Source organism: Protobothrops mucrosquamatus, unplaced genomic scaffold (assembly GCF_001527695.2).
Source record: "Protobothrops mucrosquamatus isolate PMUCROS unplaced genomic scaffold, P.Mucros_1.0 scaffold4302, whole genome shotgun sequence".
In the NCBI taxonomy this organism is placed as follows: Eukaryota; Metazoa; Chordata; class Lepidosauria; order Squamata; family Viperidae; genus Protobothrops; species Protobothrops mucrosquamatus.
The window spans coordinates 44040-71588 of NW_015390216.1; the positions used below are offsets into that span (position 1 = coordinate 44040).

The window sequence follows — 27549 nt, forward strand, 5'->3', positions numbered from 1 at the left end:
TTGGTTCGTCTGCTTACAAGTAAAACTCACGATTAAATTCAAGTTGCAGCGGCGGCGGCGGCTTCTAGCTTCGCCGAAGCGAAGGCGTCCTGGATCGCGGAGAATCCTCGGGGCTCCGGAGGAGTTCTCGCCTACATCGTCCATATAGGACGACTCGGGAACTCAACTCCTACCCCGGGCAGCTCACCGATCCCCTTATTCCCAGGGGAAAGGTATCAAGCCGTTTGACAGCAGATGCTGGCTGTCAAACCGGCTTTTACGCAAAACAGGCGGGAGGCAGCAAACAGCTGCGACCAGCGAAATCGCCTGCCACCGGAAGTCATTCTCTAGGCCAGCATCTTAATCACTGCACCAAACATGTACCAAATTTTTATCATACAAATGATACCACTTAATGCATAGTTTTTCATGTTCGTGTGAAAAGTATGGAAATTAATTAGTCTTTTAAAAATAAATTTATATATACTGTTTGATTTGAGATATTTTGTTAGAACGTGTTTTTGACCAGTTTTTCTTGGTTTTGCCCTTGAATTCTCCATAGCAAAGCAAAGTTGTAAACGTAAACATTTTTTAAAAATCCTTATGAACCTCTTTCAGATGTGTCCCTTTTTCAGATTGGTCTTTTATTTTTTTTCCATGAAAAAACTTTTCATTCCCAGCCATGTGAGTGTGCCTTGTTATACAATTTGGGAAAAAAGCTCAGGAGAACAAAACTTTTCTCAAATGTTGCTTCTTTTATTCAGTCCCATGCTCCATTCCTGAAAAGCTTTTAGGTTTCTTTTTAATGCAGATTTGGGCTCCCTTTCAACTTTTGGATCATTTGGCCCAAAGACCTCCTTGTGAAGTGGGGTGTTTAGACCTCCATCTTAGTCTTTTCTTGTTGTAAGATTGGGAAACAGAGTAGTTTTGCATTGCAAGATTATTTTCAATGAATATGGGAAATTTAGAAATCTACACCCTTGAATATCATTTGGGAGAAGAATATGACATTTACAATAAATATATGGAGAATCCTGAATTACTGGAAACGTTTGCTAAATAATTCATTTTAAGAGCATCAAATGTGGAGAACCAAGAACTGATATAAGGCTATAAAGGGAATTTCTGGATGTATTGCTCTGGGAAATGTTCTCAGAGGATTAGGTGGGAGTGTTTTACTAAGTACTTTCTCCCTAATGAAGTATAGAAAGTCCTCTACTTACGACCAGTTGTTTAATGGCAAAATATGCCCATTTGGGAGATTGTATGCAGACTTATGACCGCAAGATATGCTTAATCTAATTGCCATTAAAAAATGGTCGAAAAAGTAGGTCGTGTGGTGCCTTGACTTACAATCGCAATGACTTAATGACCAAAATTCAGGTCACACTTATGGCAGTAAGTTGAGGACTACCTGTAATAAACCCACAAACTGTTCAGTAGGTTTTTAACAGTATTTAGCCATATTGTGCGTAGTGTGGAAAAGTGATGTGTATTGCTATATTTCCATTAGTCAGATGATTAACTAATCTGTTTGAAAGATTTGATATGTAAAGACAAAGCATGATTCTACTAGTTTAGTTAATTAATAAATCTAGGAAAAAATACCCATAAGACAAAATAAAATATACTTGTGACTGGGCATGTGGCATAACATGTAACCATAGCTACAGAATCTACCAGTACTGAGCTTTTCCCAAAAAAACTGAACTCATAAACATCCTTTTAAACTGTACTCTTATATATGAAGTACAAAAATAATGAATTATGAGTGCCTTTCTATTTTTTTAACTGATGCGGAGTTATTCTTCTAATCACATATTTACTATAAGTTTGTTTAAAAGTTGATTCAATGTACTAAGGCCATTCTGGAATTCTAGCTCCCCAAAATTGAGAATAAAGTACAGGTTTCTGCCATTTTTAATCACATTTTAAGACTGACTACCTGAATTCCACAATATGGATTGAAATGACTAATTCTTCAAGTCAGTTGTGATTAACTAACTTGTCGTTACTGTAGGTTGTAGCTTATTTTGTCTAGGCATGAGATTCAGAAAAAAAAACCCCAATGTATTTTTATCTAGAAATAAGAAGAGTTACATTTGATGAGGTTTCCATCCTAGTTTATAGTCTAAGGATGCTAACTATCTTGGATTATGGTGATAAAGACACAACTAAAATATTTTTCTCTCTGTTTGTTTTAGGTTGCCGAACAGCCCCAGCAGATTTAGTTTTCATCTTGGATGGCTCCTATAGCGTTGGCCCAGAAAACTTTGAAATAATCAAAAGATGGCTGTTCAATATTACAAATAATTTTAACATAGGACCAAAATTTATTCAGGTTGGAGTAGTACAGTACAGTGATTATCCTGTACTTGAAATTCCTCTGGGCTTTTATGATTCCAATGAGAATCTAATCAGAGAAATGGCATATGTACAGTATTTGGGTGGAAATACAAAAACAGGCAAAGCCATTCAATTTGCAATGGACCATCTATTTGCTAAATCAGAAAGATTCCTTACAAGAATTGCAATTGTTCTAACTGATGGCAAGTCCCAAGATGAAGTCAAAGAGATTGCTGCTGAAGCCAGGAGAAATAGGATCACATTGTTTGCCATTGGTGTTGGTTCTGAAACCGAAGAGGATGAACTGAAAGCAATTGCCAACAAACCCGCTTCCACATACGTGTTCCACGTTGAAGATTATATGGCAATATCCAGAATAAGGGAAGTAATAAAGCAGAAACTCTGTGAAGGTAAATATTAATCATTCTTTGTAGAGCACTTCTGTTTTAAATGTATGAGGTCCTGTTGTGTACTAATATAACGTTTTAAGTATTAGGCTTAGGTGGGGTGACAGAAGATATCTAATAGGGACTATTCTCTTGCAGTTATACTAAAACAACCTGTATTTCAGTGACATAAATGTTGATTTCAATTTTTCAGCAAGCAAAAAATAAAGATATATCACAAATCAATTAAAAAAAACAACCATGTTCGGCTACAGTGATCTACATATTGAATATAATATGAAATTGGGTTAGCTGGCATAGAAATATCAAGAGCACCCACTGTGCTCTTTTGTCAAATATCATCATTCCCTAAAGCAATGAATTAACAGTACAGGTAATCCTTGACTTATGACCACAATTGAGCCCCAAATTGCGAGATAGTTGTTAAGGGAGTTTTGCCCCATTTTGCCCCTAACAACTATGACAACTTTCTTGTCATAGTTGTTAGGTGAATCACTGTAGTTGTTAAGTTAGTAATACTGTTGTTAAGTGAATCTGGCTTCCCCGTTGACATGCTTGTCAGAAGGACACAACAGGTGATCACATGATCCCGGGACACTGCAACTGTCATAAATATGAGTCAGTTGCCAAGTTGCATTTGAATTTTGATCATGTGACCATGGAGATGCTGCAACAGTCATAAGAGTGAAAAATAGTCATGTCACTTTTTCAGTGTCATTGTAACTTCAAATGGTCACTAAACGAACGTTGTAAGTTAAGGATTACTTGTAATCAAACATTTGGTTCAACATTTGTCTAACTGTTTAGGCAGCAGCCAAGACTGTTGCCTTGTTGAGAGTTGTTGATGTCTTTGGTTTGCCAATGTAAGTATGTGTAAAATTCATCAGATGTTGGCCTGCTCACTGAAGGACTGGGGATGTTACAATAAAAGGAAGAGGGCAAAAGGATGTGATTCCCTTTTGATTCTTCCAAAGGAAGGAATTTGATTCCTCCAAATTTACTCCTGAAGGGGAATATAGTGATATCTTCTCAGGCGTCTCAGTGATATAAGCAGAAGTGGTTGTATTTAGTTATCATTTGACAATTATTTTGCTTCTTTAGTAGCTTTGGAAAGAGATGTCAAGGGATTAAACCCGATGGAAGCTAATTGAATTACTTGGCTTGTGATTTTTGCAAAAAATAAATAGCAATTCCCAAATTACATTGTCTGTGTTTTTAAAAATCTAGTTATACAGTCATTTGTATGCCTGCTCTATTGATTACAGGTAGCTTATACCCCTACAAGAATAAAATTATGCATGAAACCACAATGATAAGCTGTGGTTAAACAGCATCACATTGGGTACAGTAGTCTCAATTAGATATTGTCAGCCTTGTGTAACATTCTCTTTCCAAAGGATCTGCAGAAAAGAATGATCCTAAATGCTGTGTTGAATGCCAACAAAGAATGGGTTATTCTAACCTGAGAAGGTGACTGGGAAGGATTGTGATCTCAGATGAGCTTCTGGAGCTGAAAAAATTCTCATAATCTTTCATGCTATACATCTTGTTCGTTCTTTCTGCTGTAGAGTCCAACTGATGAAAGCATGCTGATCTCTGGGGTAGAGATATGCAAAATATGATTCACTCTGGGCTCTGAATCCATTCCTGGTGCTGCAGAGACCAACCTCAGTGAACTAAATGATATAGCAATTGTTCTGGATCATTGTGAAATTAAACCTAATCCCTAGCATTCAAAATGTATTCTTTCTTATTTTTCAAAAACAATACATGCTGGGTGGGATCCAGAGTTTCCATTCTGTTCACGAAAGGAACCTGTTTCTGAATTGTAGACGGTATATAAGAAGTCTTTAAAGATTCCCTTGGAAATGCAGCATCTTTTAAAATGATTCTGGAGCAGTGCTATTGGCAAAAATAATCTCAAATGTACAGAAACAAATTTAAGATATAAAATTCAACCTGGAGGGTTCTCAGTATTTGCAGCTTGCATATATTTTTTAAAAAAGATAAACGGAACCATATGACCAGCTTAGATCTTGGTCAAAGTAAGTTCATTTTTCTCTTGTATTATTTCTTAAGAGAATGGTCCCCTGGTGATTAGTTTTAAGTGCATTGTTCTATATACTAATACAACTGTATCCTTCTTGCCAATACATTTATACTTTTAAGAAACCACAGAGGATGTAATCGTGAACCTCTATTTTGTATTTCTTGGTGGGCTGCGATAATAGCCATTTAAGGCAACTTTCTTTCCTCCAACTCTTTTGTTATGGCTTACATTCCTTTGAAAAGTGATATGGATATAGATGGTATTTAATTATTATTGTTATGGTTTTTCTTGAGAGACAGTCCATGAATAACAAGCATATAATTTGCCAGTCCCATTCTGTTTGTGTGTAGAAACTGTTTTCAGTTTCTTCCTTTAAAAAAAAAACCTTAGTGGAAACAAAATCCTCTTGCTTATTCTATTGTTTTAAAATATGTGTATGAACAAAGTCAAATATAAAAATATTTATATAACAATGAGGCAACATCCTTCACCTTGTCGACATTTGTTATAAAAACAAAGTTTTGCTTCTGAGGTTAAAAATCTTTGTATCATACAAGTAATACTGGTTGTAAGATGTCTTAATAGTGTACTTTGTCATTATAATAAGGCTTTGCACTCACATTTAAGTTTCAGCTAGTATTGGTTTACACATTACAGTATAAGTGATGTTTATGTTTCTTTTAGTTTGAAATTTTCCCCCCTTTTTGCTCTGGATCAGTCTCCAGAAATACTGAGAAAGTTGCCAAATGTGTGCAATTGTAATTGTTACAAGAAAGAATGAGGTTTATTAATGAAAATGTTTATTGTTTGATTAATTCCTATCTGGATACAGTTCATTTTAATTTTATTATTTGGTTGTTTCTTTGTTAATTATTTTTGTTTCATGTGATTGTATTCTGTGAATTTTGATCTTAATCATAAATAACTGGTAACCATTATTAGATGGCGAACTCATTTTCCAAGCTAATTCCAGAAAGTTCATAAAACATAAAATCATAAATGGTAAGGGTTGGAAGGGGCTTTGGTCCATCCCTCTTTCCAGTGCCAGCATCCATTGGAGATGACCATCCAGATTCTATTTAAACAGCTGCTATGAAGGAGAGGATACCACCAGCCAAAACAATTGGCTTTTTTGTTGAATAATTATTACAGTTAGGGAATTCTTGCTCTCCAATAATATTTCCTATCTTGCAATTGTAAATTCATTGTTTCTTGTCTCCTGGAAAAACACTAAGCAAATCTATTCCATCATCTACAGCACTTGAGCTTTCTGAAGATATCTCTCATGTCGTCTTGCAGTCTTTTCTTCTCCAGGTGACATATATCCAGGGTTTCTTACTCATTTTTCTTTCAATCTCCTTGTCTTGGTTCCTTTCCTTGGAATTAGTACCACTTTGTAAAGCCTTAGTAAAATCACACTTGGAGTACTGCATCCAGTTTTGGTCACAACATTACAAAAAATATGTTGAGACTTTGGAAAAAGTATAAAGAAGAGCAACTAAGATGATTAAAGGCCTAGACACTAAAACATATGAAGAATATTTGCAGGATTTGAGTTTGGCTAATCTAGAGAAAAGAAGGACTAGGGGTAACATGATAGCAGTATTCCAGTATTTGAGCGGTTGCTACAAAGAGGAGGGGGTCAACTTATTTACCAAAGCACCTTGTAGGCAGGTCAAGAAACAATGGATGGAAACAAATCAAGGAGAGAAGCAACCTGGAACTAAGGAGAAACTTCCTAACAGTGAGGACAATTAACCAGTGGAACAGCTTGCCATCAGAAGTTGTAGGTGCTTCATCATTGGAGGTTTCTAAGAAGAGACTGGACAATCACTTGTCTAAAATGATATAGGGTCTCCTGCTTGAGCAGGGGATTGGACTAGAAGACTCCAAGATCCCTTCCAGCCTATTCTGATTGATTGATTGATTGAATAAACTCCATTTTGTTAGCCTTTCCAAAGCTATAGTGCCAGAATTAGACACTATATTATAGGTCAATTGCTCTTAAACTGGGGATAATTTGGACATATCTTGGGGATAATGAAGCTATTTTAATTGCTTGCATGTGAGTCAGGGATCAAGTTGGGATTGCTATTGATGAGGCCTTCAACAGAGACAATTTGTTTTGTGTGGGTGAGTGTGGGGTTAATTACATTATTTGAGTCTGGGAAAATGGGTAATTGGGTTAAACAATTTAAGAGTTCTAGATATTTTAGGGGTACTGCATATTTTCTGAACAATACAGAAGAGATATAATGTCTTCTTTTTATCTTGATTCTCTTGATATAGACTTGGTCTGCATTTGCTTTTTCTTGTAGCTGCATGACTTATATTCATATTGTTTTCCACCAAGACACATAGATTCTTTTTGCCTGTACTGTTGCCTGGGATGACCATCCCAATCCTATAGTCAGGCCTTTGATTTTTTTAATCAAATGAAGGACTTTGCATTTGTCCGTGCTGAAACTCACATAAATGGTTTCTGGCTTATAAAATCCTTCTGAGTCATGATACTGTCTTCATTTATCTATGAGCCTTCTAGAAATCTAATGAGTGTTTTTGCAGATCTGTATAAATTAGTGCAAATCTGTATCCTATTACATGCATAGTTCTGCACAATTAAGAACTTATTGTGCACTCAGCTCTTTGTCCAGTTACGTTAACAAAATAATGGTTTCAGATCAATCAGGAAATCGCAGCAGATTGAAAAGAGCACAGAGAAGTTTCATAGTTTCCCTTTTTGTGTGAATTACAAGATGAAAGCAAAGAAGCACACAAGCCTAAAACAACAGTTTGGTCATGCAGTTTTTGTGATGTTTTAGCATCCTGATTGTAATTACAGCCATCCCACTGCAATTGTAGAGTACGCCTTTCATTGCACAAAAATTAGGCTGATAGCTTGCAGGTTTTGATCTGTATGTTAAGAACAGGAATGGATTATTCTATTTAGTGCTTTCACTCTTCCAATACAGAAAAATATGGAAATTGCACCTGATATAATACTTTGTGCAACTTCCTCATCATTTAAGTCAATCTTAACACCACTAATGCAAGTAAAATCCAGTGTGGGGAGCTGCTGGGCTAGATTGAAAAATATTTCACATCAAATGGCTGGCTTACACACACACACACACACACACATGTATACACACGCCATGCCCACTCCATTCCACAGTAATTATGGAACATGTGTCTGCCACTTATATGAAAATTAGATATATTTTGATATATAGTGCACTATCCTAAAGTGTTGACTGAGCAGAATAATATCAAGAATTCAAGAGAATTTACCACTAGGAAAAAAAAATGTAATATGAGAACACGATTATCATTAGTGAACTTTTCACAACATGTTGAAAAAGGTGTTTCAGGTGCTTTCTCAGCTATCCAGTCCAAAAAATGCAATTATTTATCCTGATGCAAGACAAAAGCTTTCCTATTTTGTGTTTAATGTTATATACTACTTTATTACTTCATTTGCAAGTGATTTATTCTGTGCATTCTTTATAGAATCAGTTTGTCCAACAAGAATTCCTGTGGCATCTCGGGACGAAAAAGGATTTGATATCCTGTTAGGCTTAGATGTGAAAAAAAAGGTGAAGAAAAGAATTCAGATTCCAACCACTAATGTAAAAGCTTATGAAATCACTTCCCGGATTGATTTATCAGAATTGACAAGGTACGTCTTTCTCCTGAGCTGAAAGTTCTTATGAAGGTTTGCCAGTTTTTTATTCCTTAAATGTGTGTGTGTGTGTGTGTAGTATACATTTTAGAATTTTTGTAATTCTATAATTATTTTATGTTTTAATTTTTGAAAACAAAATGTTTTCCAGAAATGTATTTCCAGAAGGCCTTCCTCCATCATATGTATTTGTATCTACACAGCGATTTAAAGTAAAAAAAACATGGGATTTGTGGAGGATTCTAAGCCAAGATGGAACACCACAAATAGCTGTTACTGTAATCGGAGAAAAGAAAACATTATCCTTTACTACAACAAACCTAGTCAATGGCAATCAGGTTGTTACTTTTACTGCACCCCGTGTAAAGGTAAAGAGCATATCATGTGTCAATTGAAAAAAATCTACAACTATATGATGTGTTTAAATGCAAGGAGGTCCAATATTTCAGATCAAATTCAACCTAGATTTAGGCCCATGTTTGCAATTACATTCTGGAAGGTATTGTGCAACTTATGGGATCAGGTAAAGCATAAGGATGTTCTCTGGGAGGCAATATTTTTATTAAAGGCCCAGGTGACCTCAGTGACTACCTAACACTTCTCATTGACTGAGAAGAATACTGATGCTGAGAAGATCATTGACATTGACATCCCCTAAACTCTGCTGAAGATGTTACCTAGCCTGATAACGAAACGTGAGAAACTAACCCACAAGCTCAAAGAATGAACCTTCACCCTCACTTTTCATTGTTTTTGGATTGCTGTTGGCTTATTCAACCTATCTGAAGAGTGCTAGGCTGGTATTCTAGCACTAGTTAAATGTGGATTGGTTTTATATTAAAGACTATTCTGAAGAGAATAGTCTACCTAGAACAGAATGGGACTGACTACAGGAGTGGCAATTTATTATGAATACGTCCCATTTTTTTCAATAGTTTTTAAATAGCTCTTTGATATGGTCAGATGGCTAATTCGTAACATCTGTTGTATTGACTGCATTGGTGATTCTCATCTGGAATTTATACAATGTATTGTACGCAGCAGCTATTTTCAAAGGGGAATTGGAAATTTTACTTTGTCCAAATGTACATTTCTAGACCCAAATCATAACTATTGGTACTGATGTAAAAGCCTTAACAGTTTGGGGCTAATGTATATAAATGAATGCTGCCTCCATGTTAGGAGCACGTTGTCCATTTTTAGAACGCCTTTATTTATTGGCTAAAATAAAGATAGGTCAGCACCACTTGGGGCATGTTTGACGTGACATAGCTGTCTTCATTCCAAGCTTATGCAGCAGTCTTTACCCAGGCATTTTAGTAACATAGTTTAACTTTGGTTTAACTTATTGGACTAAGGACCTAGATTCAATTTTCTGTGGGGTAGGTTATAAAAAGGTGGTGTCTTATACAGCTTTCATGCTGCTCAGCTTGATTTTCCTGTTTGTTTTGGGAAGATGACCTCTGAACGGCCATAGACAGCATCCTCCAGATAGTGCTGGATCCCATTTCCTAGCACCTCTCACTATTGCCTGTCCTGACTTGGAATGCTGGGAGGGGTAGTATTGCAACATCTGGAGGGTGTCACCCTTATTACTATTGTAAACTACCCAGGGTAGCCCCACGATGCGATGGATAGCAAATATATTTAATAATAATACATAAATAAACATTCTATGGTCCCTGAATGGCAGGCTACTCTTTCAAAACGGAGATACAAACGTTTTCTAAAGAAGATGGATATGTTCTGCTCTGCCTATTCTGTTTTCCACATAGGCACTACTTGGCAATATTAAGAATGTATTTTTAGAAAAAAAGATTTTTGAGTCCCTCTGATTGGTTTTTACCATGAATAGTAGGCTATATTAAGTTGTTGCAATTAATGATGCTTCAAGGTTATATGAATGACAGTGTAAGTCTCACATGTCCTATACAGAAAGACAAACATACATACGTTTACTATTCTCTCCCATTGTTTTTCTAGACGTTGTTTGATCAAGGCTGGCATCAAATTCGTCTCTTAGTAACTGAAGCTGATGTAACATTGTACATAGATGATCAAGAAACTGAAACGAAGCCATTGCATCCTGTTGCAGGAATCTATATTAGTGGAGTGACTCAAATAGGAAAATATACAGGGAAAGAAGAGACTGTGCAGGTATAGACTTATTCAAATTGCAGTGTTTTATGAAACAGAAATAAATCTAAGCACATTAGTATAATAACCTGATCTCATAGCTTAAAATTTAATGGACTTTTCAATGAATGAGCTCCATTCATTGGTGGCTTTGATTTAGTGAAGGACACTTTTATTCAGGTTAATACCAGTACCTATTGGCTGCTGTTTTCTTTTACCCATTTAAGACCCTGCTATCTGTGAAAGCACTTCCTGAGGGCTGGTAGGTCTTCTGATCCAGAATGGGGAGTTGCTGTGCCTAGAGGGGCTTATTGGTAACCAGGTACTTTGGCTAAAGAAATTAGGAGTGACATCTGTGAGTGGAGGGAAACACAGCTCAAGGCCTGTGGGCTATGTGACTGACCCCTCAGTCCCATTTATGGCCTACTAGCATCCTGGGATCAGACATACAAAATTCAACAGCAAAACAGGTGCAGTCTGGAAGCACCTTTTTTTAATCCTCTTAGAAGAAAATTAACTAAAGTGCTTCTGCAAAGAATTGGGGGGGGGGGATGGTAGAGGTAGTGGAATGTAGAGATCTGCAGAATGGGCCTCTTCAGTAGTTCTCAGGCTGGACACTGTTAATCGGGTTCAGTCAATAGGCTGCTTGTCCCATCAGGTCTACCTCTTTTCAAAGGCATCTTTTAATTTACTGTTAAATGGCATCTTCTGCTAAGCATTATTTGGCCAAAACAAATAGTGCAACCCTATCGTTTCTAAAAATGTATGTGTTGTGTCCTGAGCCTGCAAGAGCTGAAAGCAGGCTCAGAATTGTTGCAAATGGTCCTGGGCAATCCAAAAGCTGCCCTGGACCAGACAGAGTGGTGCCAGCCTTGTGCGCATGTGCAAGGCGCGCAAAGGGTCAATTCCTATTGGTTCACACTGTCTGGGTTTCAGGCACTATAAAAGGCCTGTGTGCCTTTTGCTGCTCGCTTGGTTGTAGGAGTGAGTAATAAAGAGCTTGTTGTTTTCACCATGCGTCTTCGTCAATTGCTAGCGAACTGAAAACACAACAGTATGGAAGTCTTATGTTTATTTTCCTCTTCTGTTCAATCATGTGTGATTCTCGGAGACTGCCTGGATAAATCCCTGCAGTCTTCTTGGCAAAGGTTTTTCAGAAGTGGTTCCCTCCTTCCAAGGGCTGTGAGAGTGGGACTGGTCCAAGGTCATTCAGCTAGCTTAGTGCCTAGGGTGGGACTAGAACTCCCAGTTCTCCCAGTTTTTAACCTGGTGCCTTAACTATTACACCAAACAGACTTCGCTGTAGGACTTTTTTAATTGTTCCCTCCTCTTCCCCTTTATCCAAATTGCCTTGTTGGATAGCACTTGGCAAGTGATCACCAGGAACGGGATCACATCACCTCAGTTCATGTCCATATGCCCATATAGCCCATTGAAACCCCAAGAGTGTATTCTGTCATTGTCACGGACCATGAGGGAGGACCAGATAATGGTGAACTTTTTGGCTATATAAAAGCCTGTTAAGATGTCATAAGAAATACTTGTCCAAAGAATGCATAATTTCTGCTTTACAGTTTGATGTCCAAAAGCTAAGGATTTATTGCAGCCCAGAACAAAACAGCCGTGAAACAGCCTGTGAGATACCTGGCGTTGTGAGTATTATAGAAGATTACTAAGAACTGTTGGCTATTTCTCAATAAAAAGCTGGGAAAATTGGGAAAAAGAGCTGAGGAAAGAGATTCTGAGAATGGGTTTGTCTTTGGAATTAAAAAAAAGGAGCCTGTGCTAAAATTATGTTAACATAAACAATACTCTAGGAATTTAGGCTGCTCTCCATCAGACAACTTGTCTAAAATTCCACAGGGATGATTTTTTTCCCCTCCCAAAATGTGCTTGATTGCTCCTGACTGAGACGAGTATTTACAGATCTCTTTGCTGAGGCCTTGGAGATCCAGAGAGACCATGGTCAGAAATTAGTTTTCTGGTTTTTGGCAGTTTCAAAGGATGCAAAAGAAAGGGTTGCTTGTGTGTGCATGTTTTAAAAAAAAGTTTTAATTCCATCATTTTTCCCCCTTTTTATTTCAGAATGGAGAGGTAGGCCAAACAATGCATAATATTCGTACAAATGTAAGGTAACATTTGCTTTTCTTACATTTCTAGTAAACTTACTATTAATCAGGTGAGACAGGAATGTATTATGTATTTGGAATATGGGATAGAAGGAAATGTGGAATTGTATTGTTTGCAAAACATTTTTTTACCTCCACGCTGAGAGATTCTTCTTTAAGTAAATAATTCAGTTGACATTTGTTTCAATTTTTATGTTATCTTGAACTAAATTTGATGTACAGACTATTTTCCATTACTCATTACTAAACTACGTATTTTTATATTATTAGGAGCATTCAGTGCTCACATTGATGAAATATGTCTTTGTATGTAAAATACACACATGCATACTTAATTCATATTTATATTCTTTGCAAATGCATAGATATAAATACATACACAATGTAGAAAACGGATATATTCGGTTTTTAAGGCAAATAAGGTGCTAGAAAGTATTCAATTTTTTTGCAGTTATGAGTTAATTCTTGGTGATTTATTTCAATTATACATGAAAAGAGAAAATATCTACAATTTGGAACATATAAGGGACGATTCAGTGGAAATTTCTCTAATTACAGGCCCAGGAGAAAATCCTTGATGGATAATCCTTACATTTAAAAAAGTGTGGACTTGTTACTTTGTTCTTTGCAATAAACAGATAATGCTTGAGCACTTCTATGTGAAACATTCTGAAAGCCGAGATACTTTTTTTTTCTAATATAGATGTTACTGTGGGGCTAAAAAGACTTATTTTTATAGACAGTACAAGCAAGAATTGTTTGTCTCATCCCTTAGCAGTCTGTATGATTTAGTGTTCTTGATACTTTTTTTGTTCCAATCTTTCGCAGAATTTTTTGCCAGGTGAACCCAGACTTTTTCTCCATTTGACCCAGGAGTGGGCTGAGAGGGCTACTATGTAGGTGGGGATATATTACACAGGTGGGAAGGATTATGTTTGGGGAGGATCTTCATTTTTTTAATTGTGATGTGCCTGTTTAATACTTATAGTACAGGAATCAATTACCCCCTTCCTCAAGATAAGAAGAAACTGCCTTCAGGTTTCAGCTGTTATGATCCAAGAGGCTTCCACACAGGGCTGCACCTTATGTATCCTTGTTTCAGTCAATAGAGTCTATACTGAATTGCAGCTAATTTTTCTATATCTGATTCATGGATCCTTCAGAATTATCCATTTCCTCCAGATGGGAGAAGAGAGGCTTACAGCATTCTGTGAAAGGCACCCAGGATTTTAAATTAAATTTTTTTAATAGAAAATCTGTAGGAATAATTAAGTTATATCCTAGGAAACAGAAGCTGCCCTCTGATTTCTACAGAGAATTTTGTGTTGCGATTATGAAATTGCGATTATATCATCAAAGCTGGTTTGATTATCTTTGGGGATTGTAGTGGAACAAGTGTAAAAATTATATTGGAGTTGGTATTTGAAAATATTTCTTTTCTTGGATAGTGCAAGAATGGACCCAGCGATGTAGGATCTACACCACCTCCTTGTATTTGTCCTCCAGGAAAACAAGGACCCCCAGGCCCCAAAGTGAGTGGACTTTAGATCTAATATAGGTAGTATTTTACATATAAGGTTGAGATAATAGAAGTATTTGTGGATTAGTGCACCACTGGCTAATCAAGTTGTCAAGAACTGAACTTTTTCAGTACTAGGAACTTTATTCAAAAACCACATTCCAACTATTTTGCCCTTCATATTGTCCATTCTCCTCAATTTTTACCATCCATGCCTTCATGAAAGTCTTAATGGCCACTAAGTAGGACTTGAGTTTACAATGGAATTAATCACTCTAGAGATAGTTGAAATAATAGATAGATGCGTTGTAGATTTAAGTTTAAATAGCCATTTCAGAATTTAGCAGTCCTCCTTTAGAAGACTAAATTGCAGAAAAATCAGTGAAATGTCAACATTATGATTTCCCGTGTGAAAAGCTTTGCTGTACTAAAAAAAGGAATTATTGATTTTGTGATATATAGTAGGAGGAGAGAATGGAGAAAAGTAAAATAAACAAAACTGTGTTTTATTTTCTCCTCCCTGTCAGCGCCTGCCAGCCTAGCAGTTCAAAAGCGTGCAAATGCAAGTAGATAAATAGGTACCACTTCAGTGGGAAGGTAACAGTGCCCCGTGACATCATGCTGGCCACATGACCACAGAGAGCACTGGCTAAATGGGCTTGAAATGGAGATGAGCACCGCTCTCCCCCTTATAGTCAGCTACGACTAGCGGAGTAAAATCCGCAGGGACTTTTTTACATTTACTTTTACCTCACTGTTAGACTGAAATTATAAATGAGCTTTTTAGTGAACTGGTCTATTGCTATATTATTTGTCAGAACTATAGCAAAGTCCCACAATTTTAATGTTTATTTAACATGTTTAAGTTTCACTATAGCTTTCCCAGGGTTTGGTTCATATTACTGTTGGTTAAGACATGGAAGCTAAAAAAAAAATCTACCATCTTTGATTTGGTGCTGAATGTTCCCCTATAATGTTCTTACAGTCTCATATATATCAACATATAAAAAAAATAATCTGGCCAACTCTCTGAGGCCCCAGCCAACTATTATGCCCTTTTAATATAATACTTACAAACGTTTTTATTTAATTATGCATGTTAGGAAAGTTTGTAACAGCTGAAATATCCAGCATAATATCACCGCCTCTTGTGAAAGTAAGAGCAATTGATGAAAATGTTTCCCACAGAAAAATTAAGGGCTGGATTGTAAAGACAAGTCCTGCATAAAATATGTTTGGTTTACTTCCCAGGTTTTACAGTTTTGAGAATATGTTAGAATGAGGAGGGCTGTTCATTCACAGTCCTCTTATCATATGAAACCCATTCTGATGGTCACTAAGCACATATGAAGCACAACTTCAGGCCAAATGTTGCTTATGTGCATATAATTAATACCTATATTTTAAAAAATGTAAATATAGATAGTACATGACTTACAACCATTGGTTTAATGACCTTTTGAAGTTACAACAGCACTGAAAAAAGTGACTTATGACCATTTTTTCACACTTACGACCATTGCAGCTCACGTGATCAAAATTTGGGTGCTTGGCAACTGGCATATATTTATGACTGTTGCCCTATTCTGGCATCATGTGATCACCATTTGTAACCTTCCCAGCTGGCTTCTGATGAGCAAAGTCAATGGGGGAAGCCACATTTACTTAATGACCGCATGATTCACTTAACAACTGCAGTGATTCTCTTAACAGCTGTAGCAGAAAAAAGTTGTAAAATGAGGCACAACTCATTTAACAACTGCCTCACTTAGCAATGGAAATTTTGGGCTCAGTTGTGGTCATAAGTCAAAGACTACTTGTATAACAAGGCCCACATAATGGTAGACCAAGAGTATATAGAAAATGGGAGTTTGATTTTTCTTCCTTACTGTGGTCTTCATAAAATTTACTCTTCCCAAGCTGCCATTGACAGAAAATCCTCTGTTGATTCCAGTGCAAGATATTATAATTTTAATTAGGATTATAACAGAATAGAAAGGATTATTTAAAAAAAATCCTATACAGTTGAGTCCCAAGATTCCTTGGACTTCTCTGAAGCTGCTATTTGAATTTCTTAAAATGTGCATGTTGGCTGCGTTTATAAAATGAATATTGTATAAATATGGATGTGAGGGAAGAATAATAGTTCATTAAACTTGTATGCCATCTAACTTTCCATGACTTTGGGTGGCATCAAAGTATCACGACTTTTACATCCTTAAATTAAATGTCATGCTATATTGGGATAATTCTGTGAAGACATCCTTGTGTACAAGACAAGTGTGCAACATCCTAACTTTTTTGGTATACAGAGTATATCACAATAACTTCAATTGGTACAGAAAGGAAGGAGTGAGTGAGATACAGGGCATGAAGTGAAAAAAAAGACCATCTTCCTTATATTATATTCAAGAGTGACAGATTAAGGAAAGGAGAAAAGAATTCCTTCTCACCTTTTCAGAACTCACGGCTCAGTATTTAGCAAGATAAAGCAATAATAGATAATTGAATTATTTTCATGCTACTTGAAAAGATATCAGAAAAGGATTTTCTGTATTTTTCTTAAATTGTTCTTAAAGAAAATTGTTCTCCCCCCCCCCCAAAAAAAAACCCCAAAATTGAACTTTTCCTTTATCCTGTAAGCACTGTTGGCAATGAAGGATCCCTTTTGGAGGCTGGAGAAATGTTTTGTGAGTCCCACCTTATTCTGTACTTTGTCTTATTTCTAGGGTGATTCAGGACAACCTGGGAATCATGGCTTCCCTGGAGAACCTGGTCCAGATGGTAAGCCTGTGAGTACTAAAAACTTAGTCATCTTCAGTAATTTTTAATGCAAAACTGATAATAAAATGGATCAGAATGTTATTGTGAATAAACAAATAATTCAGCCTAGAAACACTCCTTAATACAAAGAATTAAGATTCCTACATTAAAAAGTTTGGTATGCCAAAAAGTAAGTATTAATATTTTCCTTAAAATTTAGCTCAGCTTTTTGTATCATTTCCCAAAGTTAATTCTATGTTTCATAGTCCTTTAATTCTACTGCTATTAAAGACACTTGCAGTGTAGCCCACCCCACCCCCCATAAAATGAATTTTGCTCAGCTTGGCACCCTCAAACTATCTTGGGCATTTTTTAATTATAAAATAAAAAGTATCCCAAAAACATCAGATTACCAAAGGCAGGTATAGAAGCCTTTCACAATTTGAAATTATTTTATATTCATAAATGGTCAACTTTGCTGCTATAAAAGTTGCAATGAAAATATTTTGGATGCTATGTTGAATTAATTTAGAAATGCTAGTTTCATAATAGCATTATAAGATAAATTGCAGAACTTTCTGTGGGCCAATCCAGTTAGCATGCTTTTGATTAAAGCATATTACAAAAGATATCTAAACATTTAAATTAGTTTAATCTCTTTCCCAACAATTAAAGTAAAGACAAATGAAATACTGAAATGGAATATCTTCAAAGTTCTGATCTTTCTCCAGAATATTCAGTTCTTTTTAATATATTCAATGAAATCAGTCAATTTAATTAAGTTCCTAGATTTTTTTTTAATTAACAAATAAAACAGCCTGATCTTTATTATTTTTAATGCTGCTTTGGGTGCACTTTTCTTGCTCACAATATGTTTCCCCTGATATAATTGATATATTATCAATTATAATTTGATAATACTTCTATGTTTCTACAAGGCTGTTGTCTCTTTTTGGTGGTCAGAGTATATTTGCTTTCTGTATCAGTTCTACATGGAAAATCTGAGATAAATGCTTGTTGGAAACTATATAAATTTTAGGGATATTGCCAATTGCTTGAGGAGCTCCACGTTATAAGTTGTCCAAATTTTCTTATTTTGGTTCCTTAGTTACATTTTGGCCATACTCGTAGGTAGAACAGATGGTTGAAATTATTATGGTGGTTCCCTTTGGATGCTAACACTGTACTGTTATGAATAGCAGTACCAAAAATACACATTTCCATGTATTGAAGATTGTAACGGGAGAGAGTCCAAGAATAAATAAATCCTAGTATAATGTTCAGAGAGGACCAACAGCTAGCAGAACCAAGATCTTTAAAAAAAAAGGTTGCTTTTTTATAGGGAAGGATTTACTTGAATAGTTCAGTTAATTATAAATCTATGAGTTTGCTCAAATGCTGAACTCTTCAACAAAAAAAGGGAAAGTACTTCATATAATTTGAAAGATATTTATGCCATTTTATTTAACTCTCTTGTTGTCTGGAAAGCACAGGTTGGCGAAGCTTACTATAAGGAGCTGTAGTAGATTGCATGACGTCATCCTATAATTCATCTTCCCCAGAGTAACTCTTTGTCAATATTCTCAGTAAGCTCTGTGATTGATTAGCAACCTGAGCCTACATTTTCTCAGACCAATATTCTTCACAATACAGACAGTATACAGGCAGTCCTCGACTTACAACCACAATTTGAGCCCAAAATTTCTGTTGCTAAGCAAGACACTTGTTAAATGGGCTTTGCCCAAATTTATGACCTTTCTTGCCATGTTTCTTAAGTGAATCACTGCTGTTATTATGTTAATAATACGATTGTTAAGTGAATCTGGCTTCCCCATTGACTTTGCTTGTCAGAAGGCTGCAAAAGGTGCAACTGCAACCGTCATAAATTCATGCCTGTTTTGATCACATGCCTGAGGAAATAGATGCCATGTACACTTTATTTTTAAGAAATACAGAAACTTAATATAATTAATCATAATTTCATGTAAAAGTAGATACCTTGCTGCTCATAAAGTCTCCATAATGTAGTATAGCCTCTGGATTAATGATAAAAAGACTTTTTGCTACCAGTGGTAAGTGGGAAGTTACACTGCTAGTATTTTTAGAAGTTGAGAGCCACATCCTTGTTGTAGCTTTTATTCTAGCTGTGGACAAAGGTTCTTAGTAATGACATAAATAACATTATAATGAACCATGGAAGAAAAAAAAATCAACCATTCTTGTAGATTTATAATCTGGCAGTTCTGCATGTTTTCCTCAGATGAGTCAGTTTTTCAAGTTGAACATTTCTCACAGTATGGAAATTTTTAAAAAAAGTTATTTTAGGAATTGAGAGGGCTATTAAGAAGGAATATTAAAATCATGATGCTGCTCTTGGTCTGCCTAAGTGGCAGTCCTATACAATACTCTCATTGGAACCTATTCCTAATTATTTTGTTGTCTTTCAGTTAGTAATTGAGCTGTAAATGAAACAGTCTTTGACTATTCCTTAGCCATAATTGGAATTAGTATAAAGTAAAATATTAGTATAAAGTAATAATACAAAACCTTGCATCCCAAAGTCCTATGCTTCTTTTAATGAACATTTGCTCTATGGGCAGGTTTATTAAGGCATAGAGGCCGTTTCTAATAAAGCTCTAAATATCATGGAATATTTATTTGAGTTAGAGCCATATTCCTTCCATGCATACAAACTCAACTTTCCACAGGCATTCATGATCCTCGTGACACATGAACTGCTAGATGAGTGTAGTCAGTAATTCTGAGACTGTTTATACAGAAAAGATTGGGAATGTTTGCTTGATTTTGAAATAAATCCTAATTGGATACATTTATATACTATTTTTCTAATGAATTTTGAATTCTGACGTAAGTAGCAGATGGAACATCAGAATGTGAGGTTATTGGCTATCTTATCTATTTATTTATATTCCACTTTTTATTATTTTTATGAATAAATCAAGGCAGTGAATATACCGTACACAGTGCTTGTTCTTCCTTCCATTTCTGCACAATAAAATCCTGTGAGGTGGGCTGGGATGTGAAAGAGAGTGACTGGCCCAAGGTCACCAGCTGGCTTTCCTGCCTAAGGTGGGACTAAAACATTCTCCTCATTTCTAGCCTGATGCCTTCACTAATAGACCTAACTAACTCTCAATATCTTGATTTTTAAAACCCCCTTTTTAAAGATAAATATTGCCAAAGAATGAGGGAACTTTCCTAATCCAAATTTCCACTGAAGTGCTCCTTGGTCTTCTGGGGAAAATGAACAAATATGAAATGTATCAAAAAACTGAAACTGAAGAATGTTGATTTAGGATAAAGAATGCCTTAGAATGCCTACTGAAGATTGCTTGGAATGTATTGATAGCTAATAGCCTAAACCACATTGCTTTATTCACAATAAATATAATTGAAATAGAAAAATACTTTGCTGGAGTAATATTTAAGCTGCCCAACTGGGAAAAGCATTCAGAACAAGGTATGTGATAATAAAACCAAGAACCATGACCTAAAAAACCCAGTGATATGTATCAAATGATCCCAGTTTAGCCTCCAAATATATGCAATAAAGATAATAGGTAGATTTCCATATAGAAGTAGTCCTCGAGTTACAACTACTCATTCAAGCAATCATTCAAAGTTACAATTGTGCTGAATGAAGGAAATTTACAATCAGTCCTTAGAGTTTTGGCTGTCAACATGTCCCCATGGTCATGTGTTGGCAATCTGGGTACTTCGTGCCTGGCTCACAATTATGTCACAGCAAGTGATGGTCTCATGATTGCATTTTTTTTTTACTGTTATGCACTTTTTACTATTCCCTGACAGATTCCCACAAGCAAAATCAATGAGGAAGCCAGCAGGAAGTTATTCTGGCTCCCTTGCTTTTCCCCCCACTCAGACTCCATAGTGCCTGCCCATACCATCCCCTCCCTCCCTGTGGCACCTATACACTTGCCTGTGCTCAGTATTCCTCACCCCCATGGCATATATATCTTGCACATCCACCAGCCTGCTGGCCAGGGACTCTCAGCTCTTCCTGCTTAATAACCTGCATAATCCTGGAATTATGATGACATATGTGCTTCATAACCACACCACTTAGTAGTGGAAATTGCTGTTGTAACCTGTGGACCACCTGTAAAAATGAATGGTAGTAGAGGTAGTAGCTTCCTCTATAGCCATATCCACATAGCTGCTTTGCTGAGCATTCTTGCTGACCAATAACTAGTAGGAAAGCATGCCATCCTAAATCTTGGTCTTCTTACATTAAATCTTTACTGTGTACCCGAAATGGGTCTGCCTGGGCTACTGTCAATGCAGCTTTAAAGTGCACTATATCAAGGACTGTGATTGGTTGTTTCTTTGGCAGAAATTCCAACCCTCCGCAGTGTCACCCACAGTGCAAAAAGTGTTCACCAATTAGCATGACCACAGTCTTGTAATTCTGCACACTGCATTTTTAAAAATCTTTTTCTTTCTCGTACCACTGGCTAATTGAACTTTCTCCCCCCCCATTCCTTATAACTGGGTTGATCAGTTGACCACTAAGTTGAGCCGTGGTGGTTAGAATGCAGTACTGCAGGCTACTTCTGCTGACTGCCAGCTGCCACTAGTTCGGCAGTTTGATTCTCACCAGCTAAAGGTTGACTGAGTCTTCCATCCTTCTGAGGTCAGTAAAATGAGGACCCAGATCATTGGAGGCAATATGCTGACCCTGTAAACAGAGGGCTGTAAAGCACTGTGAAGTGGTATATAAGTCTAAGTGCTATTGCTATTGCCTTTGCAAGAAAGCTATTTTCTTTTAAACTCTTGGCTGCCATCTATTTGTCATCCAATATGGGCAGCTGACTGGGATACAGTAAGAGTCAAGTATTGAAGAGTTGGAGTTTGGGAAGAGGGTATTTTGAAACCAGGAGAGTGTGAGTGCTAGGACTGCCCTAGGCAGGAAAGCTGGCTGGATGTCTTTGGACCACAACTCAGCCATCACATTTTTACATTCCCTGAATGCCATGCGGTCATAAGGATTTTTTTTCCTGGCAGCTCATCTCTTTTCCTGACCTTTTTGTTTTTTTGGCAAGATGCGATTGACTACTATTTATTATTTATTGCCAACAACTTTTAAATTTGAATTAATTTTTGTGGAATGTATTTTATGATTCCATGTGAAAATGAACTTTATGTCATTCATAATAGTCGGTTTTGTTAATGAAGACAAAGGGGACATTCAACCCATTTCCTCCACTGAGATACAGAGCTGATTTAAATAGCAACTTAATCATTGTGGATCTTTTAAAATCCAATTTGCATATGTGAGTTGGTATATTCTATGATGTGTCATGTTGTTATTCTATATCTGAGTGTAAAGTAGGACTTACGCTTGCAGAAGTAACATAGAAAGCCCCACATCTGTTTAGGAACCAGATTTCTGCTCCTCTTATGTCAATCATCCATGAAAAATGTACCAATAAGTGTACATTACAAATGTGTATGGGAATTCCTCACAGGAGGTTACTTTCCATGTAGTTCTGATTTAAAATGAGGCAAACTGTGTAAAGTTCAGTCTCTTTTATCATCAAATTAATGGATGGATACACTTAATTCAATTTATTTGGAAGATAATGAAATTATCCTTAATGACTACTTTACTGTTCTGCTGAAAAGCTGGCTTGAAAATATATGTGTGTGTATGTATATATGTATATATGTATGTATGTATGTATGTATATATACATATACACACACATGTATATGTATATATATGCAGTGCTTTTTTTCTAAAAAAAAAGGTGCCGGAACTCACACATGTCATACAACCCGCCTTGCCTACCCTACAAGGTTCCATCCAAAAAAGGTGCCGGAATTCCGTTCTGGGCGTTCTATGAGAAAAAAAGCCCTTTATATATGTATATATATATGTCTGTGTGTGTGTGTGTGTGTGTGTGTGTGTGTGTGTGTGTGTGTGTGTGTGCGTGCGTGTGTATTCAAAATTCTATTGGCACAGCGATATTCCCAGTTCTGTGCACTTGATAGAAACTCAAGGCTGAGCCATGAAAATGTTGTTGTAAATCATTTAAAGCAAAGTGCTCAAACACACAGTAGTATTACGTTTGGGTTTTTCTTCTTAGGGTTATCAAGGAGTAGCAGGTACTCCAGGATCACCAGGGATTCAAGTAAGCTCACTATGTCTTTTTTTTTACACTAGAAAATGCTTCTTTAAGTGCCTTCATGTTTTGGGGGGGAATTTGCAAAATTCTTAACTGGCATGGCCAAAATTGAGAAAAGCTGTTCTAAGAACCTCTGTTAAGCAACATTTTATATAATGGTTATTGTAATTATAAATAAAATCCATAAAATTCAACAAGGTTCCTAATCTAATTTTTTTTTTTTTTACAAGGGTCCACGTGGCCTGCCAGGTGTGAAAGGCGAACCTGGGACAGATGGGACAAAGGTAAGGCTAATTTAATGCCTATAATTCATTTTAATCAATAAATGCTGCATCACATACCTAATACTCAAAATATTCAAAAGATAGTTACTAATATCTACATTATCTGTTTAAAATATACTTGACTGGCTGTACAGAGGCATCTTTGTATAGGGAAATCTCTAGTTTATTTACATTAATTTTAAATTGCTTCTGAATACTTCTTGGTTTAGAGACATTTTCTGCCATAGTTTGCTTTTTATTTGCTGCATTTGAAATTTTGCCAATAAGTCTGGATGTCCAACCAATGACACATAGAAAAGATGGGTTCATTTGTGTGCATCTATGTAATTTTGATAGTGTTTAAGTACAATGTATTTGGAAGTTAGGCTTTGTATATGTTTATAACCCTATTGTATAAGACACTGGAATTTTTGTAAAGTTCACAATAACGTGACCTTATATGTGATTGTTTAATAGATTTCAAGTCTCTTTTTGGGAAATTATTCTGCAGATTTGAAAAATACAAGCATTTAGAATTGTATTCAATGTTTTTTATGGGATATAGCATACTTATACTGTATATGTCATAGCTTCCTTATAGCCATCACTCTTATATAATTATACTGAAAATTTATCTTGACCAAATTACTTTGTATTCTGTGTAGTATTCAGAAAGCTCTCAGTGAACAATGATTTTCCATTCTTTATAATATCAGAGTCAGCTGTGGTAAAGAATGAATTTGGCAATGACTCCAAGAGTAATAATGATGAGATGTTCACTGTGGCTCTTTAATGAGTGTTAATTCTTTAAGGTATGCAAGAAGCATTTGAGCCAGATGTTTAATATCTTCATTTCTTGTAAGATTAATAATGTTGTTGTTTATTTTGGTTGTGGATCACCATAAAATTAATAATATAGCAATCACTCTAAAGTAGAAGTAAAAATACAACTTATTAATCTAAAATTGCAAAGGAATCAAACCCTTGATTCCCTATAAAAGACCTGTAAAAATTACAGTTGGAATGCTACATATAATTAATTTAGATAACAGTAGATAAAGTATTAGGATTTATAAAACACTGTGAAAATGTAAAGCTATGCTAACCTCTATTAAACCTAATACTTGCGGAATACCTACTAGGGATTGTTGAAATTAAGGCAATTATGATCCAACCCAATTGCAACATAGACATAGCAAAACATAACAAAGAATATAATGCTTGATTTGATTATTATTGCTGGGATGGGTTTGTTCGTTTTTATTCTTTTTGTACTGATTTTTTTTTATCTTTGTAAGCCATCTGGAGTCACTGAGTGAGTTGGGCGGCCATATAGATTTTTTATAAATAAATAAATGGAAAATCGGGTGGGGGAGGAAAGTACAGTAGAAAAGGAGGAAAAGATTATAGAATATACTGAGTTGGAAACCTGGATTAGATGCCATTGTGATTTAGCTCAAAGCTACCTCAAAATGTATATCTGAACTGAAATTTGAGTTAAAGTCACTTGAGTTCAAGCTGTTTGGGCTTGTCTTTACACAAATTAATGGTTTTGCAAAATGTCAGTTTCAGACATTTAAGAACATTTTCCTACTTCTTCGAAACAAAATTGACTATTGTTCATGTTCAGTTGTTTGTGGGTAGAGATTATTTTAAAATGTTTCAGAAGTTGTGAATAACCAGGACTTTAATTTATTGTCCAGATGCTGATTTATATGTGCTGGTACAGATGTACTGTTCCACATACTGGCAATATACTATTCAGTTGTCTTATTGGAATAGGTTAAGATGAGCTTGCAAATAAATCATTGGTAGTTAAAAATAAAACAGGGAGGGAAACATAACATCTGGCAGGGAGGGAGAACAGCAAAGAATCAAGCTATAAATAAAGTTACCTGCTAAACTAACTTCATGAATAAAGCCATACGCATACATATTTACTGAATTCTCTGAAATAATCAAATGTTTTTATAAACCATAATTCTACATAGTAAATATGTTTTTAATGTTTCTATGTGACATATCTGCTGTGACAAGATATTTCCCAACAAATATTTTAGTGGGGGTTGGTTCTAGGAAGAACATCATAGATTGTTTGCTTCTATGTTTTGTGCATTCCAGATAGTTCATTTCTTAATTATTTCAAAATGCAGATGCTTGGAGCTTCTGGCTGATGGCTAATTATTCTCTAGGTTGCTTTTCCTAGCCCTTTGCATTTGTTTTTGTACATCATTTCCTCATGTCCTAAGAAAACAGTGGTATAATTCTCATTTAGAAAGCAACCCAGTGGAATAAATACCTTTGTCTCATTTACAAAGTGATGCCTTTAGATACCTATTTATTTAGTTATGGTGCTTCACAGAGATTTATTTTTTTTTCCTTCTAGGGTGAACGTGGAGTTCCTGGTTTTCCTGGATTACATGGAATGCCAGCATCTAAGGTTCAAACCAAATGCTTCTTGTAACAATGGGTAGGATGTTAAAAAAAAATCAAGGGATTTTCAAAATAATAAAAACCCCGTGCTTTTTATCTCATTCAGAGTAAAAAAAAATAGGACTTATTATTCCATGTTTTCTTTTCTGTCTTCAGGAACACAACTTTTAGTTGGGAACATTGTCAGATAAGTAGAGGTAGACAACCATATTTCTGGAAGTGATGATATCACACAGGCTGACTTGTTTATCCAATTTTAAGTAGTTATCCCTTAACTAATAAGGTTGTGATACTAGGGAAACTATTTTTCAATATTATCACCTCCTCTTTCCTGACAATTGAAACTAGCTTGCTCTGAAGGTCTGGAATGTTTAGTCTACTTATCACCTCAACATCAGTGCAAAGCTTGTCTTATGTGAAATATTGCTCATCCTTCCATTGATGCTACCTCCAAGTAGATGGATTTGTTTTTGAATTTTTAATTCCTTATTTTACAATAGACCTCCTAAAAATATTGTAAATTGGAACTATAATACAGGTAAATTAGAGCTATTACTCTTTTGCATTAAGTTGTTTTTATATGTGTTTATATGTTATTATGTTATTATTATATGTTTTCTAGTGCTATGTAGGAGGAGTGGCAGAGCCTGGGGGTGGAGTCAAAGGGGAATCAGCCTAGAATCTCTATGTTCCCACAAGCAATCTAAGTCCAACCGATCTTGAAGTCCAACTCTTATCTAGTGCCAAATTGGTACTAACTGTTACTTGACTAGATTCCTGTGCATAGACATAAGCAATAAATCAGTTTAATTGGAAATTGAATGCATGGCCTTAGTCTTTTGCTTCTGATATACTGGCTGTAAAAACTCATGAGAGGCAGATGGTCTGAATGCACAGTTATGAAGATATTTTATTTCTGATGTATACAGTATATAAGTATTAATTTTAAACCACGTTTGCACTATGTTAAAAGGTATGGCCACTATCACTATAGATATTGTGAGCTATGTTTTCATGCTTTATTCTGCACTATTTAATTTGCCTCTTTGCATAGAAAAATAAAGTTATCTATTTTATTAAGGGGGACAGAGGACCCAAAGGTGATCAAGGCATACCAGGAATTTATGGGAAAAAGGCAAGTTTAAGCTTAATATGAGAACAAATGATTTAGTTCAACAAAAAACATTATGTCAGGTGGGCCATTCTTAGAGTAAGGACTGAATGTAAATCTAGATTGTGTCTGAAAACACATTGTGTAGTATTTTATAGGCAAGAAATAAAAGCTAACACAAATGGTTAGCTTATCATAATGTACTAGATTTTTCTCAAAGGGATTGTAAAAGAAAATCAAGGGAAGATTTGTCAACAAAAGGATATAGTTGTCAATAATTTTCTTATACACAAATCTCAAAAAGGTTTAAAATGGATAAAAAACTTTATGATTTTGAACAATACAAGACTGAGTTTGAAATAAAATTATATACAAACTATGGACATGCTATTGCTAAAATATATAAACCTTTGTTGAAATATTAGAGGGAACAAGTGAAAGAATGTATGATAAAATGGGCTAAAATGTTTGACTACAATATACAAATGGTTCAGTGGGAAAATATGTGGTTGAAAGAATTTAAATTTATATTATTTTCTGTACCTAAAGAAATTTTTTTAT

The 27549-nt window shown here is 35.7% G+C and overlaps 1 protein-coding gene across 1 annotated transcript in view; it reads left to right on the forward strand.

The window, feature by feature from the left end:
* Window positions 1-27549, forward strand: part of COL21A1 (collagen type XXI alpha 1 chain) — a gene marked incomplete at its 3' end in the record, with an annotated part of 60871 nt that overhangs the window by 3929 nt on the left and 29393 nt on the right. Inside the window, exons 2-13 of the mRNA XM_015828179.1 lie at window positions 2184-2735; window positions 8293-8461; window positions 8616-8832; window positions 10448-10621; window positions 12175-12252; window positions 12686-12694; window positions 14178-14261; window positions 16978-17040; window positions 23143-23187; window positions 23412-23465; window positions 25831-25884; window positions 26959-27012. Of these exons, the coding sequence (XP_015683665.1) occupies window positions 2184-2735; window positions 8293-8461; window positions 8616-8832; window positions 10448-10621; window positions 12175-12252; window positions 12686-12694; window positions 14178-14261; window positions 16978-17040; window positions 23143-23187; window positions 23412-23465; window positions 25831-25884; window positions 26959-27012 (1553 nt within the window). The remainder of the gene's footprint in view (window positions 1-2183; window positions 2736-8292; window positions 8462-8615; window positions 8833-10447; window positions 10622-12174; window positions 12253-12685; window positions 12695-14177; window positions 14262-16977; window positions 17041-23142; window positions 23188-23411; window positions 23466-25830; window positions 25885-26958; window positions 27013-27549) is intronic.